General features: G+C 41.4%; 1 protein-coding gene across 9 annotated transcripts in view; it reads left to right on the top strand.

Moving 5' to 3' along the window:
• The window catches only part of GADL1 (glutamate decarboxylase like 1), a 120036-nt gene that overhangs the window by 44833 nt on the left and 60825 nt on the right, over positions 1-14378 (top strand). For all 9 annotated transcript variants that reach the window (XR_009758280.1, XM_061587961.1, XM_061587960.1 and 6 more), the window contains 3 exons: positions 1682-1798; positions 6273-6337; positions 6658-6739. Coding sequence is in view for 8 of the 9 variants with exons in the window: in XM_061587961.1 (XP_061443945.1) it covers positions 1682-1798; positions 6273-6337; positions 6658-6739 (264 nt within the window). In the remaining variant the exon portion in view is untranslated. The remainder of the gene's footprint in view (positions 1-1681; positions 1799-6272; positions 6338-6657; positions 6740-14378) is intronic.

The following is a 14378-nucleotide window of genomic DNA, read 5'->3' on the forward strand; positions in this document are numbered from 1 at the left end:
CTATGGAAGGAAGACTTATAACTTTCTTATGGAAAGCCATGGCTATTACAAGATGGTAGTAGTAGTGCCCTACTTAGTTATGTCATCCTTCTTACATTATGGTCTCCGACAAAGGAGAAACGTAGGGCCACGCTGTACATTTCATTAAATTTGCTAGAGATGTCACAATCAATCAACAAGAGGTGTTTGTATCGTGTGAGTGCCTCTGATTGATTATTTGCAAGCAGGGCTTAGTCCACATCTCAAGCCAATGTCACCCCTTCCTTTGCTCCCCACAAAAGCCTTCAAACTTACGTGGGGCAGGAGAAGAGGAAGGCAGTAGCAGCAGGGGTAACATAGCTTCACATTCCTGCAAAGCTGCACAGTCTACAATTCCCATGTGCCTGGTGGGAAAGTGATGCTAATCAGATCCATTTCTGCTAAGAAGTTATCAGTGGAAGTGGATGCAGTTAATATCATATTATCACCAGGCACATTGAGACATATACTCACCATGCCCTCCTTGATGGGAATGTGATGTTCACCTGAGTAGCCGGAGCGCCCTCCCCCCCTTTGATAAAGCCCTATTTTTTTCATCTCAGATAAACATGAGGAGATGAAATCAGCAGCAGGTGCTTCAGTCATCCACAGACTTTGTTTAGCTCACTGTCTTGGAGTGACGGGACCTTTCTGCACTTGGAGTGCTCGCAAAGAATCAAGGCCCTTTCTGGATGTAGACAGAGATGCTTATGCATCCCTAGTTATTGCATGCAACATAACTTAGAAGAAGAAAAAGTAAAAATAGCCCCTGGGATCCCTGATCTAGATTGGGATCACAGCACACAGGGAGGGGGCAATTAATATTTTTAAAAATTACAGCAATTATCAATCTTGTCCTCTACTGTGGGCCTGCTGAAAATGGTTCCTCCCTCCTGAAGCAAACTGCACTCTGGAGTGGTTTGATCAGGGCCATAGCAGTGGAAGAAAGGTTTGACATCCTCAAGTCCCATCACTGTAGCTAGTTTTGGTTAAAAATTCAGTCACATTAAATACAGGAAGGCATTTAATGGAATACGTGTAACTTGTCCTTACAGAAGCATCCCTTTGTCTTTTAAAGTGTGACCAACCATAGGCAAATCTTAAATATTGCAGTAGTGCTGTGGAGGGCTGGTCTTGTCATAAAATAAAACTTGGCAACCTCCTTATGTTTTTTTTTTTAAATGACTTAAAAGGCAGAAAATTGTCGATTGTTTTATTTGATTATATTTTCCACTACCTGGGAGGTGTGTCTGTGCTTATGCTGCAGTTTGGATTTTCCACTTCAGGTACCACAAGGTCTTAAGCTAGTTCTACCATAATGGAAATCTTTCCAACTGGAATTTAGAGAAAGAGATAATCAGTTTGCTTTCAGCGACATGTGTATGAAGATTTTGGGACCAGATTATGTAATACTGCAAGAGAGCATTGATAATTGACAGTCGATGTTTGACATTCTGGTACTTAAGTAACCCAGGTTTTCTAATATGTTTAGACAAAATACTTTTAAACGCCAGTTATCTGTGGTTTTCTGCTGAGAATGTAAAATGTAGACATTGTTAGTCATGTCCTAGATTCCCAGACCTTATTGTATGTAGTGTGTCACACTCACTAGAGAATTTGAGCGTTGCAAACAGTCTCTCTTTTGTTTTGGATCATTCCACAGGGTTCAGCACCATTTTTTGTCAGTGCTACAGCTGGCACTACAGTTTTGGGAGCATTTGATCCTCTGAATGAAATTGCCGACATCTGTGAAAAACATGACCTTTGGCTGCATGTTGATGTAAGTTTTAATAACATTTGTTCTTTGTTTCCCTTTATTAATCCTTTTTTTTAACTGAGGAGCCATTTTCACACACACTGAAATAAGTGCAGCTCATTTTGCCAACTCAATGAATGCAGCTCTAACAATTGGACTACATTTTATTTATTTCATAAATTTGTGTACTGTTTTCCTTTAAGGGGCTCAGAGCATTTTTATTTTGGTGTAGTTTAACTTGAGAGATGGTGATTTTGCCTAGAGCTTTTCAGTGAATTTCCCCATCTAAGCCAAGCACTCTACCCACTACATTACATTAGTTTTTGTTTTTGTCACATTAAGAGCTGGTCTCCATAATTAGAAATACTTGGGATTTTGTTAAAGGTCATGTTGGCTTTGACATTGCTTAACATGCTTTATTATCCCATGGGTTTCTTAGTGGAGATGAGGAGTGAGTGGGGGTACTGATTCCAAGTACCTCTTCCTGCAGAGGTAATTGGCATTGCAAAAAGGGACAGTGTCAAATAATTTTGGGGTAAAGGAGATAGTTCTGTGCAGCACCGTGTACTCATTTTATTTCTGAAGATGAAGCTATCTGGATTATGGCCAGTTCGTTGTTCTGTAGGGAAATGTTAGTACAGTATTGGCTTAAGTGATGGCTGTCTCAGACTGCAATCCTAATCTCAGTTACATGTGAGTAAGCCCCACCAAACTTAATGGGACCTCCTTTTGAGTAGATATGCATAGGATTGTGCTGTCAATAGATCAGAGTTGGTGTAGATTTCCTGTTTTCTCAAGTATTTTGATTGAATCAAAGTTGAATTTTAGAAATCCTGAATCTCTTTGCAGTGGCCAACTATATCGTGAAGTTAAAAAAACCAACCAACAGAAAATGTATGTAAGGCAGAAATGTTAACAGCATTAGATAACATGCTCTCCAAGATATATCCTTCCTGATGTGTGGAGAGCACTTAAAAAGAGGGAGTTGAGCCAGTTCCCCCCCCCATTTTGTTTTGATGTGGTTTATCATCTAGAAAATAATTAGAGATGCCAGCAAAATTCTCCCAAAACAGGATTGGGAACAAATTGGTGGGGGGCTTGTTGAAACTTGGCTCAAAACCAAGGTGAACTTTACAAGCCCTCCGAATCTCATTCAGTTTGGATTTTGATCTGAGCTGGAAGATAATTTCCATCCCACCTGTCTCCAGGATCCTCTCCATTACCCATAGCCATCCTCATCTGCCTAAGAATCCCCTTCCCTTACATCAGCAGCAGTAGCACAGATGTGGCAAGAGAACAAAAGGTCTTCTTCCTCTTCTCTGTCTCTGTGTCATATTTGTGAACAGTATGATGAGGTACAGTGGATTGTGGGAGATGTCTTTCTTCCCTTTATTGATTGATATAGGTTATTCTGTGGTTATTTGACTGCCTGAGCTCCTGTGACCTTGCAAGATTGTGCTGTCTTTGAAGAGAGCCGGGTGACACTCTGTGTTCAAATAACTGCAGAGTTTCCCAGTTTAGTCAGTCATTTTTCCCCACTATGACAGGAATAAGGGAGAGCAGCAAAGCTTGAAGGCCACTTCTGATTTCTTAGTGGAAACAATCATGGGTGTGGGGAGAGGAAAAAAATATCTGCATGGGTCTTGTGCTGTTAAAACTTCTGAAGCACCTTGATGTTGTCTGAAACAGGATATTTGGCTGGTTGGCTGACCCATTGGTCTTAGGCCAGTATGGTGGTTGTTAGGAAGTTATCCAAATGTTTAGTGACTGTTGAGTTATTTCTTCTGAATATCTAGAATTACTCCTAGATTTCCCTTGCCATGCCAATAGCACTATTCTTTTGTAACATGTGTTTGCCAGTGGGTATTCAGCACAGTTCTGTTTGCTTAATGTTTAAACATTCTACTGTATGACTTGCAGAAATATCCATTTATGGCGAATGACTGAATAATTTTTGAATTACCTAAGTGTTAATACTGTAGGTTTTCAATAAAGCAGTTTTTGCAAACAGAGCTAAGGAGGATTAACATAAAATGAAATTTTTTAAGTTTTCTTCCACTGTAGTTTTCACTACACTATTTTATGTGAATCGTTTTGTTGTTAAAAGCTCCTTCTTTCAGAATCTGTGATCTGTAAAGGCTCCAAGTTTCTTCTGAGTAAATCATTCAGAGAAGCTAAAAATAAGTTGCTTCCCTAGTATTATGTTTCATGTCAATTACTGATGTAGCTGTCATAGGGATGTTATTTGATTACAATGGTAAGAGGAGGCACCATTCATAATTGTGGCGGCAAGATTTCTCTATAAAGTTGGCTGAAGCAGTCCCTTTGTGTATTTAAGGATGTGGAAAATGTCTTGCGGGTATGAGCTTATCCCACAATCCTGCAAGGGCACCTCTCCTGTAATTTATCACTCTCTTCTGTTCAAGCCTCGCGAGAAAAAGCTATACATAAAATGTGCTAAATTTATAATGGCTGGGGACAGATTCAGATCACCAAATATAAGCTGTTATTTATGATCTGGGGCCATATAAAGTAAAATTTCAGAATAGCACACTAACAGTGCAGTCCCACTGAGTTCAATGGGTGTGTGTATGGGATTGCAGCCTATTTCTTAGTGAAACCAAATTTTATAAGCACAAGTGTTTTGGGATGTGATTAATAAGCATGAACTCTCTAAATTGGGGGCATTTTAAGTTGTTATAATATATTCAAACGTTCACATTTCTCCTTTTGTCCAGGGACCCTTCAGATGCCCCTTTTATTGAGCATTCATCATGATTTTTGTTCATGGTGTTATTAGGGTGGCTATATGCAATTTTGCTTTCAATACTGTTTGAACTACAAATGTTTGAGGCAGCCATGCTGCTTAATTTGCAATAGGTGTGTGTCCCATAGTTTTGTGCTAAAATCCTTTACCTTTTCATACCACAAATGTTCGGCGTGGATTTGTTTTGTTTTGCTTTTGTTGTGTTGTAGCACAAGAGTGCAGTATCACTGGGGAAGCATTGCATATCAGCCAATGGTCTCCAGCATCCTATGTTCCTTTCCCTAGGCTCTCTATTAGGTTTTTTCTCACAGATTCCCTTAATTTCTTGGGTTGATGCCTCCTCTGTTCTTTTTCCCCTCAAGCTGCTTCTTCATTTGTGAATCCTTCCATGACTCCTGAAGATGCTTCTTCTCAACAACTATGTACTACTGCAGGGATCACCTGTTCTGCTTTGCTCTCTTCCCATTTACTTCTGTTGTCTTGCTTCTGTTCCTCACTAGGGTTGCCAGGCTCAGGGCCTGATAATGATTCTGAACCTTTAAGAGAAGAGAAAATTGAACCAAGTGCGGGTTTTCTTGCAACACTGTAATGGGAAAAACCACCAGGTGGAACTCTCCCTCCCCCCTGCATAACTTTTAAAGATACAGAAGACCTCTTGGTTGCCAGGACCAGCTTCCAAGAGGTCTTCTGTATCTTTAAAAGTTGTGCAGGTGGAAGGGAGAATTTCACCTTATGTTTTTTCCCATTATAGTGTTGCAAGAAAACCTGCACTTGGCTGAATTTTCTCTTCTCTTAAAGATACAGAATCATTATCAGGCCCTGAGCCTGGCAACTCTATTCCTCACATCTTCTCTTATCTCTTAACTCCCATGAAACACCTTTTCTTGACAAAATGGCCTTTCACCTCTTGCACATTCTGCACTTTCAACTTTTTATTGATGCCATCTTCTCACGGTGCAACTAGAATGTTTATGAATATTCCATATTCTGTAACATCACAGCATATTCCATGATATCATAGTAGTTCAGGTAGTGGCTGTATGTGGAACTTACAGTGTTGTCTAAAGTTATTTTATTCTTTCAGCTGACAGTAGTATCAGGTTAGACAGTATAATTGCAGGATTTCATTCTGCCTGAATGTATGCAACAGATAAAGAGATGGTAAAAGAAATTTTACTCAATTTATTTGGTAGACTCTCACTATCATGATTATTCATATAAATATCTTTGAATATTCAGTGATCCAGTTGTATGAGCTCATCACAGACTTACCTTACTCCCACTAACAGAATAATTGTATTTTTTCCCTGAAAATTTCCAACAAACTTTAGACTAATAGAGCCTTGCATACGGAATATATACATTACATGCACTACATTATATTTCAGAGAAGGTACTTACAGTGACATATTAAGGCTCATATTAAAGCTCACCTTTCCAAAGTTATGTGTGTATATGTGTAACACACTATCGAGTTATGAATATATATGTTTACGTATAGTGTTTATAGTAGAGCTCTGTGTAAGGAACGCCTTTGTGTTTGTGTATCTGAAGCTTTACTTCTAGATTCAAGCCAGTATATACACCTTGTTTTGGATTTGAAATGGTACAGTCAGGAAAATCCAGTCAGTATCCTCGCTCCTGTTGAAGCATTTAAAATCACCTGTTGAGAGTAATAATTAAATTATACAATGCTAAACTATCATTTGAAAACATTTAATATCTCCGCAGGCATCATGGGGAGGCTCAGCTTTGTTGTCAAGGAAGCATCGCAAGCTTTTGCAAGGCGTCCACAGGTATATGAAGTTTAATTTGGAAAGGGCAATAAATAAACCCAAATGTAAGCATTTCTGAAGTCACATTCATTTTGGTGAGACCGTTATTTCCCATTGAAACCACTGACTCTTAGTGATTAGTTCTGGCTACATTGTGTCCTTGTTTAGGTTACGTCTCTCTTACACTCTCCCTCCCTCTCCCTCTCCCTCTCCCTCTCTCTCTCTGATTATGACTGGAAATTTGAAAAGCAAATGAAAAGTTTTATCATATGGCTGTTAATTGTTGAAAACTGCAATGACAAAGTAATGTTCTGTTCTTGTCAATTTATTACTTTTTATAGGGCTGATTCGGTGGCATGGAATCCTCATAAGATGCTTATGGCAGGGATCCAGTGTTGTGCCCTTCTGGTAAAAGACACTTCTGTAAGTCATTCTTTTAATTTCCCACATGTGAAAGAAGTGTTCTGCTGCATTTAAAAAAAATAGAGAAAAATAACTTCATTATGTTTTCAAATACAAAAATGTAAAATTGCAGAAAATTTAGATAGCACAAGAGGAGCTGACATGTGGTTCTGATATGATTTCTGCATATGAATGGCAACCACCCTTAAATTTATGTTCTACCTATTTATCAGTATTTTAAAATTTGCAATTTTCTTATTTAGAAGTTGTGTGTGTGTGTGTGTGTGTGCGCTCATTTCAAATAACAGCTTTTGAAAACATTTGGAATACAAAGTAGGAAACTTGCGCAAATTAAAAAGCTGGTAGGAAGGATTTTGTAACTAAGTGGGTAAAGGATGGAGGAAGAGAGTTATTTGTGATTGAATTATCTATAAAAAGGTTTTAAGTTTTTTGTTGTATCATAATTTGTGAGAAAATATTATTGAATGAAGTATCATTAATATATATCAGCTTGGAGTATCTATCCTATTTTAAGATAATGAAATAGAAAATATTAGTTATGTGAAGCTGAGAAGAGACACTTTGCTGATAGGGTGGAAATGCCCAACATGTATATTATATAATTGCAGAAAGCATAAAAAGAATGAGGGAGGGGCTGATCCTTTTTGTTTTTAATTCTTCATTAAGTTTAGGAATGTATTTTAAAAGAACATGACATTCTAAACATGATAGTTTAATTCAAGTGTATTAATATGCCTTATAACCCGCTGCCTTTTCCCTTCCTCCCCCTTTTCATTGAACATAAGAACATAAGAAGAGCCTGCTGGATCAGGCCAGTGGCCCATCTAGTCCAGCATCCTGTTCTCACAGTGGCCAACCAGGTGCCTGGGGGAAGCCCGCAAGCAGGACCCGAGTGCAAGAACACTCTCCTCTCCTGAGGCTTCCGGCAACTGGTTTTCAGAAGCATGCTGCCTCTGACTAGGGTGGCAGAGCACAGCCATCACGGCTAGTAGCCATTGATAGCCCTGTCCTCCATGAATTTGTCTAATCTTCTTTTAAAGCCATCCAAGCTGGTGGCCATTACTGCATCTTGTGGGAGCAAATTCCATAGTTTAACTATGCGCTGAGTAAAGAAGTACTTCCTTTTGTCTGTCCTGAATCTTCCAACATTCAGCTTCTTTGAATGTCCACGAGTTCTAGTATTATGAGAGAGGGAGAAGAACTTTTCTCTATCCACTTTCTCAATGCCATGCATAATTTTATACACTTCTATCATGTCTCCTCTGACCCGCCTTTTCTCTAAACTAAAAAGCCCCAAATGCTGCAACCTTTCCTCGTAAGGGAGTCGCTCCATCCCCTTGATCATTCTGGTTGCCCTCTTCTGAACCTTTTCCAACTCTATAATATCCTTTTTGAGATGAGGCGACCAGAACTGTACACAGTATTCCAAATGCGGCCACATTGGTAATTGGTTTACCTTTGCCTCTCTCTGTTTATCCCTGTATCACCCTCGTCTATATTTATATTGCATCTCCTTGGAGCAAGGACTTATTTTTTGCTCATGTTGCCCTGTAACGTGCTGTGCACACTAATAACAGTACCTAAACAATAATAACTGGAAAGTATTGATCTGCATTAATGCGGTGGAAAATGATAACATCCAATTTCAGCGGTTGTTGCTCCATACAGATTTAAAAGTTACACAATTTGACACAAAACCTCTTGGAGATGCCATTTTGCTCATAATGGATTTTCTTTTATATAAGGCTGTATCTAATGGTGGCTTTTCCCTAGCAGAAGCATGGCACCCCATTTTCACCAATCCCCTCTACTATTTGCAGCCATCTAAGGCATATCCCATGCTCTTCCTGAAGGTCCCCCACCCCTCAGAAGAAACTTTTTTGGGGGGGGGCTACATTAGCAAATCAGCAAAAATCAGATGCCCTACCTGGTAGAAGTGGAAATGTTTCCGCTCGTGCAAAGCCACTGTTGGATCCAGCCCATATATACTATACTATATACAACACATATATACAGGCAGGCCCCGCTTATATGGCAGGTTCTGTTCTGGACTGCTGCCGAAAAGCGAAAACCGCCGAAAAGTGGAACCCATTGAAAATAATGGTGCGTGTTGTGCGAAAATGGTGCGCGACGAAAAAATCTGCCGTAAAAGCGGAACAAGCGCCTTAAAGCGAGGACTTTCCGGAATTGAAAACCGCCACATTAGCGCAATGCCGAAAGGCAAAATGCCGTAAAGCGGGGCCCACATGTACTATAATATACTAGAAATAGATTGGGTTATATGTAGAGTCATGCCATATTTTTATTGGGTTCATTTTTTTCCCAAAAGGTGACATGGGGGCAGTGACAGTTGATGGGACAGCATGGGTAGAGAGTATAAACCCATCTGAGAAAAAAAAAGTAGACCTGTCTCTAAATCACAGTCCCTCCCGCTGTCTTAGCAAAGTACTTGCCAAAAGAGGACTAGGATCACACTGCAGATGCTGCTGCTGCTGGCCTCCCTTAAAGATGTAGTTGCCATTTTTAAGGGGTTGAATATTTTTGCCCCAGTTGTGAGCTTCTTTAAAAAGGTTGCTGAAATGGGCCCCTTTTCACAGGGAAGAAATAGGTCATGAAGAGTCTGCATTCTGTCTGTCTGGCTGGCTGGCTGGCTGGCTGCTGCCGAAAAGACAACAGAGATGGTGCCCGTCTAATATTTAAAGGGAGGGAATTCCAAAAGGTAGATGCCACAACACTAAAGATTTGCTTCCTGTGTTGTGCAGAACGGACCTCCTGATAAGATAGTATCTGCAGGACGCCCTCACCTGCAGAGCGTAGTGATCGACTGGGTATATAAGGGTATACCCAGATATCCTGGTCGCAAGCTGAATAGGGCTTTGTACACCAAAACCAGAACCTTGAACATGGCCCAGCAGCTAATGAGCAGCCAGTGTAATTCTTTCAGCAGCGAGGTGACATGTTGGCTATACCCTGTCCCAGTGAGCAGTCATGCCGCTGGATTTTGCACCAGCTACAACTTCAGGACCAACCTCAAGGGTATCCCTACATAGAGTATATTACATCCAACCTGGAGGTTACCAATGCATGGACAACAGTGGTCAGGCTATCCAGAAACGGACGCAGCATGGCCTCTCCTGATCCAGATGTTACAGAGAAATAGAGCTGGGTATCATCAGCATACTGCTGACACCTTCCCCCAATCTCCTGATCACCACCCCCAAGGGATTCCTATAGATGTTAAACAGCAGTGGGGACAAGATGACACTCTGTGGCACTCCACAGGATAACTGGGCTCCTGCAGGGAGGAAGGGCGGGATATAAATCAAATAATAACTAAATAAACTGCCAGAGAGCCAATGCTGCTCTCTGAAAACGACCCTGAAGATAGGATCGGAACTACTGTAAAACAGTGCCTCCGATATCCATTTCACCAAGTTGGCTCAGAAGGATACCATGGCCAATGGTATCAAAAGCTGCTGAGAAATAAAGTAAGAATAACAGAGTCAAACTCCCCTGTCCTTCTCCCAATAAAGGTAATCCATCAGGGTGACCAAGGCCAATTCAGTCCCATAATCAGGCCTGAGCCCAGATTGGAATAAGTCAACATAATTTGTTTCATCCAACAGTACTTGCAGTTGCTGCACCATAACCCTCTCAATCACCTTCCCTAAAAAACTCCCAAGGTGGTCGTTGCCACAAACTAGTAGGTCCAGGGAGGGCTTTTTCAGGAGGGGCCGGATCACTACCTCTTTCAGGACGGCTGAGACCACTGTCTTCCACAAAGACATGTTGATCACACCCTGGATCCACTTGGCCATACCCCCTTGGCCAGCCTTAATAAGCCAAGAAGGGCAAGGGTCGACAGGACACGTTGCTGGCTGCATTGTTGCAAGCACCTTGTCCATGTCATCAGGTGGCATCAACTGAAACTGATCTTATCTTGGCAGCAACAATCTCATATCATGTGTTCCAAGAACTCTCTGTGTTAGTTATTTGTAAAATTCAGTTGCCAAAGGAGGTCTAGAATAAATATTGGGTGTCCCGTAGCATCAAAAGTATTGATGTTGACAAGGTTTTGCCACATCAGTTCAAGTGTTTTAAAATAATTCAATTAATTCCTTTGTTGTAACATGCACTGCTAAGCCAAACCGTGGCTTAGTCCGAATGAGCAAATGTGTGGGCTCCTGAAGAGAAGGTTGCAGCAGTTTTGCTCCTCCTCTGGTTGTTCTACTGCTACACTCAGCTAAGCCATAGTACATGGGTTAGCTCTTTCCAGGCAAAGCATGACTTATAAACCATAGGACAAACCTTGGTTACAGCAGCTGATGGTTTGTCTGGAGAGAGCTAATCTCAAGCCCTGGTATGTACAATGTGCTAAGCCAAAACATGCCATTTTATCATAATGCCATTATACAAATATATGGTGCAGTTGCATTTGGAATACTATGCACAGTTCTGGATACCTCACCTGAAAAAGGACATTGTAGCGCTGGAAAAGGTTCAGAAAAGGGCAATCAAAATGATCAAGTGTATGGATGAGGACAGGTTGCAGTATTTATGGTTTGCTAGTTTAGAGAAAAGGTGAGTAAATGGTTACATGATAGAAGTGTATAAAATTATGCGTGGCATAGAGAAAGTGGACAGAGAAAAGTTTTTCTTCTCTCATAGCACTAGAACTCATGGACATCCAATGAAGATGAATGTTGGGGGATTCAGAACAAACAAAAGAAAGTACTTCTTCACACAGCGCATAGTTAAACTATGGAATTTGCTCCCACAAGAGGCCACCAGCTTGGATAGCTTCAAAAGAGGTTTAGACAAATTCATGGAGGACAAAGCTATCAGTGGCTACTATGCATGGTGGCTTTGCTCTGCTTCCATAGTTGGAGGCAGTATGCTTCCACATATCAGTTAATGGAAACTACAGGAGGGGAGAGAGCTCTCGCATTAAGGTTCTGCTTGCGGTCTTCCCATAGACATCAGGTTGGCCTCTGTGAGAACAGGATGCTGGTATAAATGGGCCACTGGCCTGATGCAGTAGGCTTTTCTTGTGTTCTTATGGCTTAGCTCAGTGCAGTGCAGCAGCAGAACAACCAGGGGAGCAAAGTCGCCACAACTTTCTCCTAGGGAGCCCTCATGCTTGCTTAATCACACTAAACTATGATTTGGCTAATTGTTAACACATGAACTGGGAATATATTAGTGCTTCCAGCAATAAATACTATATTGATATGTATTTATAAAAGTATATCAGAGTGGTGTACAGCAATATAAAAACATTTAAAAGCAGTATGGAATAATCGTTAAAAGTGACTGACTACTCAAGTAAATGTTAAACTGCATAGACCTATTGACATAAAAAAGTATTCAAGTCAAGCCTGACAGTCAAAAGCGAGGGTGCCTGCCAAAGCTCTGCTGGGAGAGTGTCCCACAGCATAGGATCAGCAACACTCAATGCATGACTTCCAGTTGAGGACAGTTGAGCCTCGCTAACATAGGGAACAACTAACAGGTCTTCTCTGGATGATCTCAGTGATTGGACTGGGATCTAAGAGCTCAGGCGGTCCTTAAGATATCCTGGACCTATGTTGTTCAGGGTTTTGTATATCAACATGAGAGCCTTGAACCTGGCCCAGTAGGATTTTGTTAAAAGATGGGTCTTGTTTTTTATGTTTCAGGTGAAGATACATGACTATATGATGAATGGCGTGTGTGTATGCTGAAAGTATGGGGGAAAGGGGAACAGAGGAGACGTTTCCCTTGGTTTTTCCCCTTCTCTCTTCTTGTCCTCACTCCCGCCCCCCCCCCTTTCTAAGTTTCCTCAGCCCTTATTTACTCCTCAAACATCCTTACTGAACTAGGCTTCTGTAGCCATCCCTCTCCCACCCTCAACTCCTGGTGTGGTCATGCAAAGGCACCCAAAAGGACATCTGCTGGATTACAGGACTTCGCTGGAGTCATATGTCTTCAACAATTATGATGAGGATGAATTATGATGATGAGGGAACTGCATTGCTGAAGGTTTTAGTTTTTTTAAAAAGTAAAGAGGGTCAGGGAAATTTGTTTGTGAACCAGAGGAGAGCCCTTTGATAGAACAAGTGCGTGGAGTGAGGGGGAAGGCCTGGGGACCCCCACCTAAGAAGCATCCCTGCCTACCTGAGGCTTGCCTCTGTTTCCATCAGGATACTACTGCATTTTTAATGCAGCCCGCAGCCCAGCTCAGTGAAGCCCCGACCACATACTACAGAGACTTGCTGCTTCACCTCTTTTCTTCCAAGAGCTGCGAGGCCAGGCTGCACTCAGCAAAACTTTTTACTTTTTCCCCTTTGTCAAAACAGCATCCTCCTCCTCCTCGTATTTGATCCTTCCCTCCTCCCGAAAGCAAATAACAGGCTTGTCAATTTTCCACTGTAAAGCAAAGCAGAGAAGCTGGGCAGTCATTTTAAGAGTCTGTCTGACGCAGTGTAATATCCAGTGTCGGAAAAAGCTGCAGAAGCTCATAGCCTTCTGTACCATTCCACAGAGATTGTAAATATGCAGATTTTGGGGGAGTCCAGTTTTATTTTTGATTCCAGTGAAATCCTTGCCCATCCCTAGTTATGATGGCTAGTATATAGTACCTCTGATAGCAGAGGCTGTATGCCTCTGACTAGCCCTTGCTGGGGAACATGAGTATAAGAGCACTGTGGCACTCATGTCTAGCTTGTGGGCTTCCCATAGGCATCTAGCTGGCCACTGTGACAACAGAATGCTGGACTAGATGGGCCTTTAGTCTGATCCAGCAGCACTCTCCTTAAGGGCTTATAATTAGACTGCTTGTGTAGGCATTCACCACTGCTTGCCATGATGGGCTCTGCATGTTATATAACCACCAGTGGTGCATGAATAGCATTATCATGAAATTGCATCCTCATTAGCCAGTGTGGTGTAGTGGTTAGAGTGTTGGACTACGACCTGGGAGACCAGGGTTCGAATCCCCACATAGCCATGAAGCTGGGTGACCTTGGGCCAGTCACTGCCTCTCAGCCTCAGAGGAAGGCAATGGTAAGCCACCTCTGAATACCCCTTACCATGAAAACCCTATTCATAGGGTCGTCATAAGTCGGAATCGACTTGAAGACAGTCCACTTCCATTGAGGAGAGCTGCTCCAAATCATTTTGCTGCCTTTTCATGACACCAAGAGTTTTTCTTTGAGTAAATATTGTTTAAAAACAACAACTGGAAGTAGTCTCTCATTTCCCTCCACCTGCATGGCACTTGAAATCAGTAGCAAGACTTTAAATACGTTTATGTTAGGATCAAATTTAAGAGATGCATATTGGATATAATGTTAATGTTTTAGCATTCAATCTGATGATACGCTTTTTTTTAAAAAAAATCTGAATCTGTGGGACTACAAAGTGTTCAAGTAAATGTCTTTGTGAATAAAAGAACTGTTGGAAGTGGCAACTCCTGTTTGGGTTCTTTTGTTTGTATTCCAGAAGGAAGATAGAGTTAGGGTCCTCCAGCTGGCTAGGCTTGCATACCTTTACCTGTGCTCTTCTCTACCTAAGTTCCTTCTGTTGTAAACTGATATGCTCTGGGAAGCTGGCCTGCTCCTCTTTTGTTGTCTTCTTCAACTGTCTGAAGAGAGAGGAG

This window comes from Rhineura floridana, chromosome 10 (genome assembly GCF_030035675.1).
Source record: "Rhineura floridana isolate rRhiFlo1 chromosome 10, rRhiFlo1.hap2, whole genome shotgun sequence".
Lineage (NCBI taxonomy): Eukaryota > Metazoa > Chordata > Lepidosauria > Squamata > Rhineuridae > Rhineura > Rhineura floridana.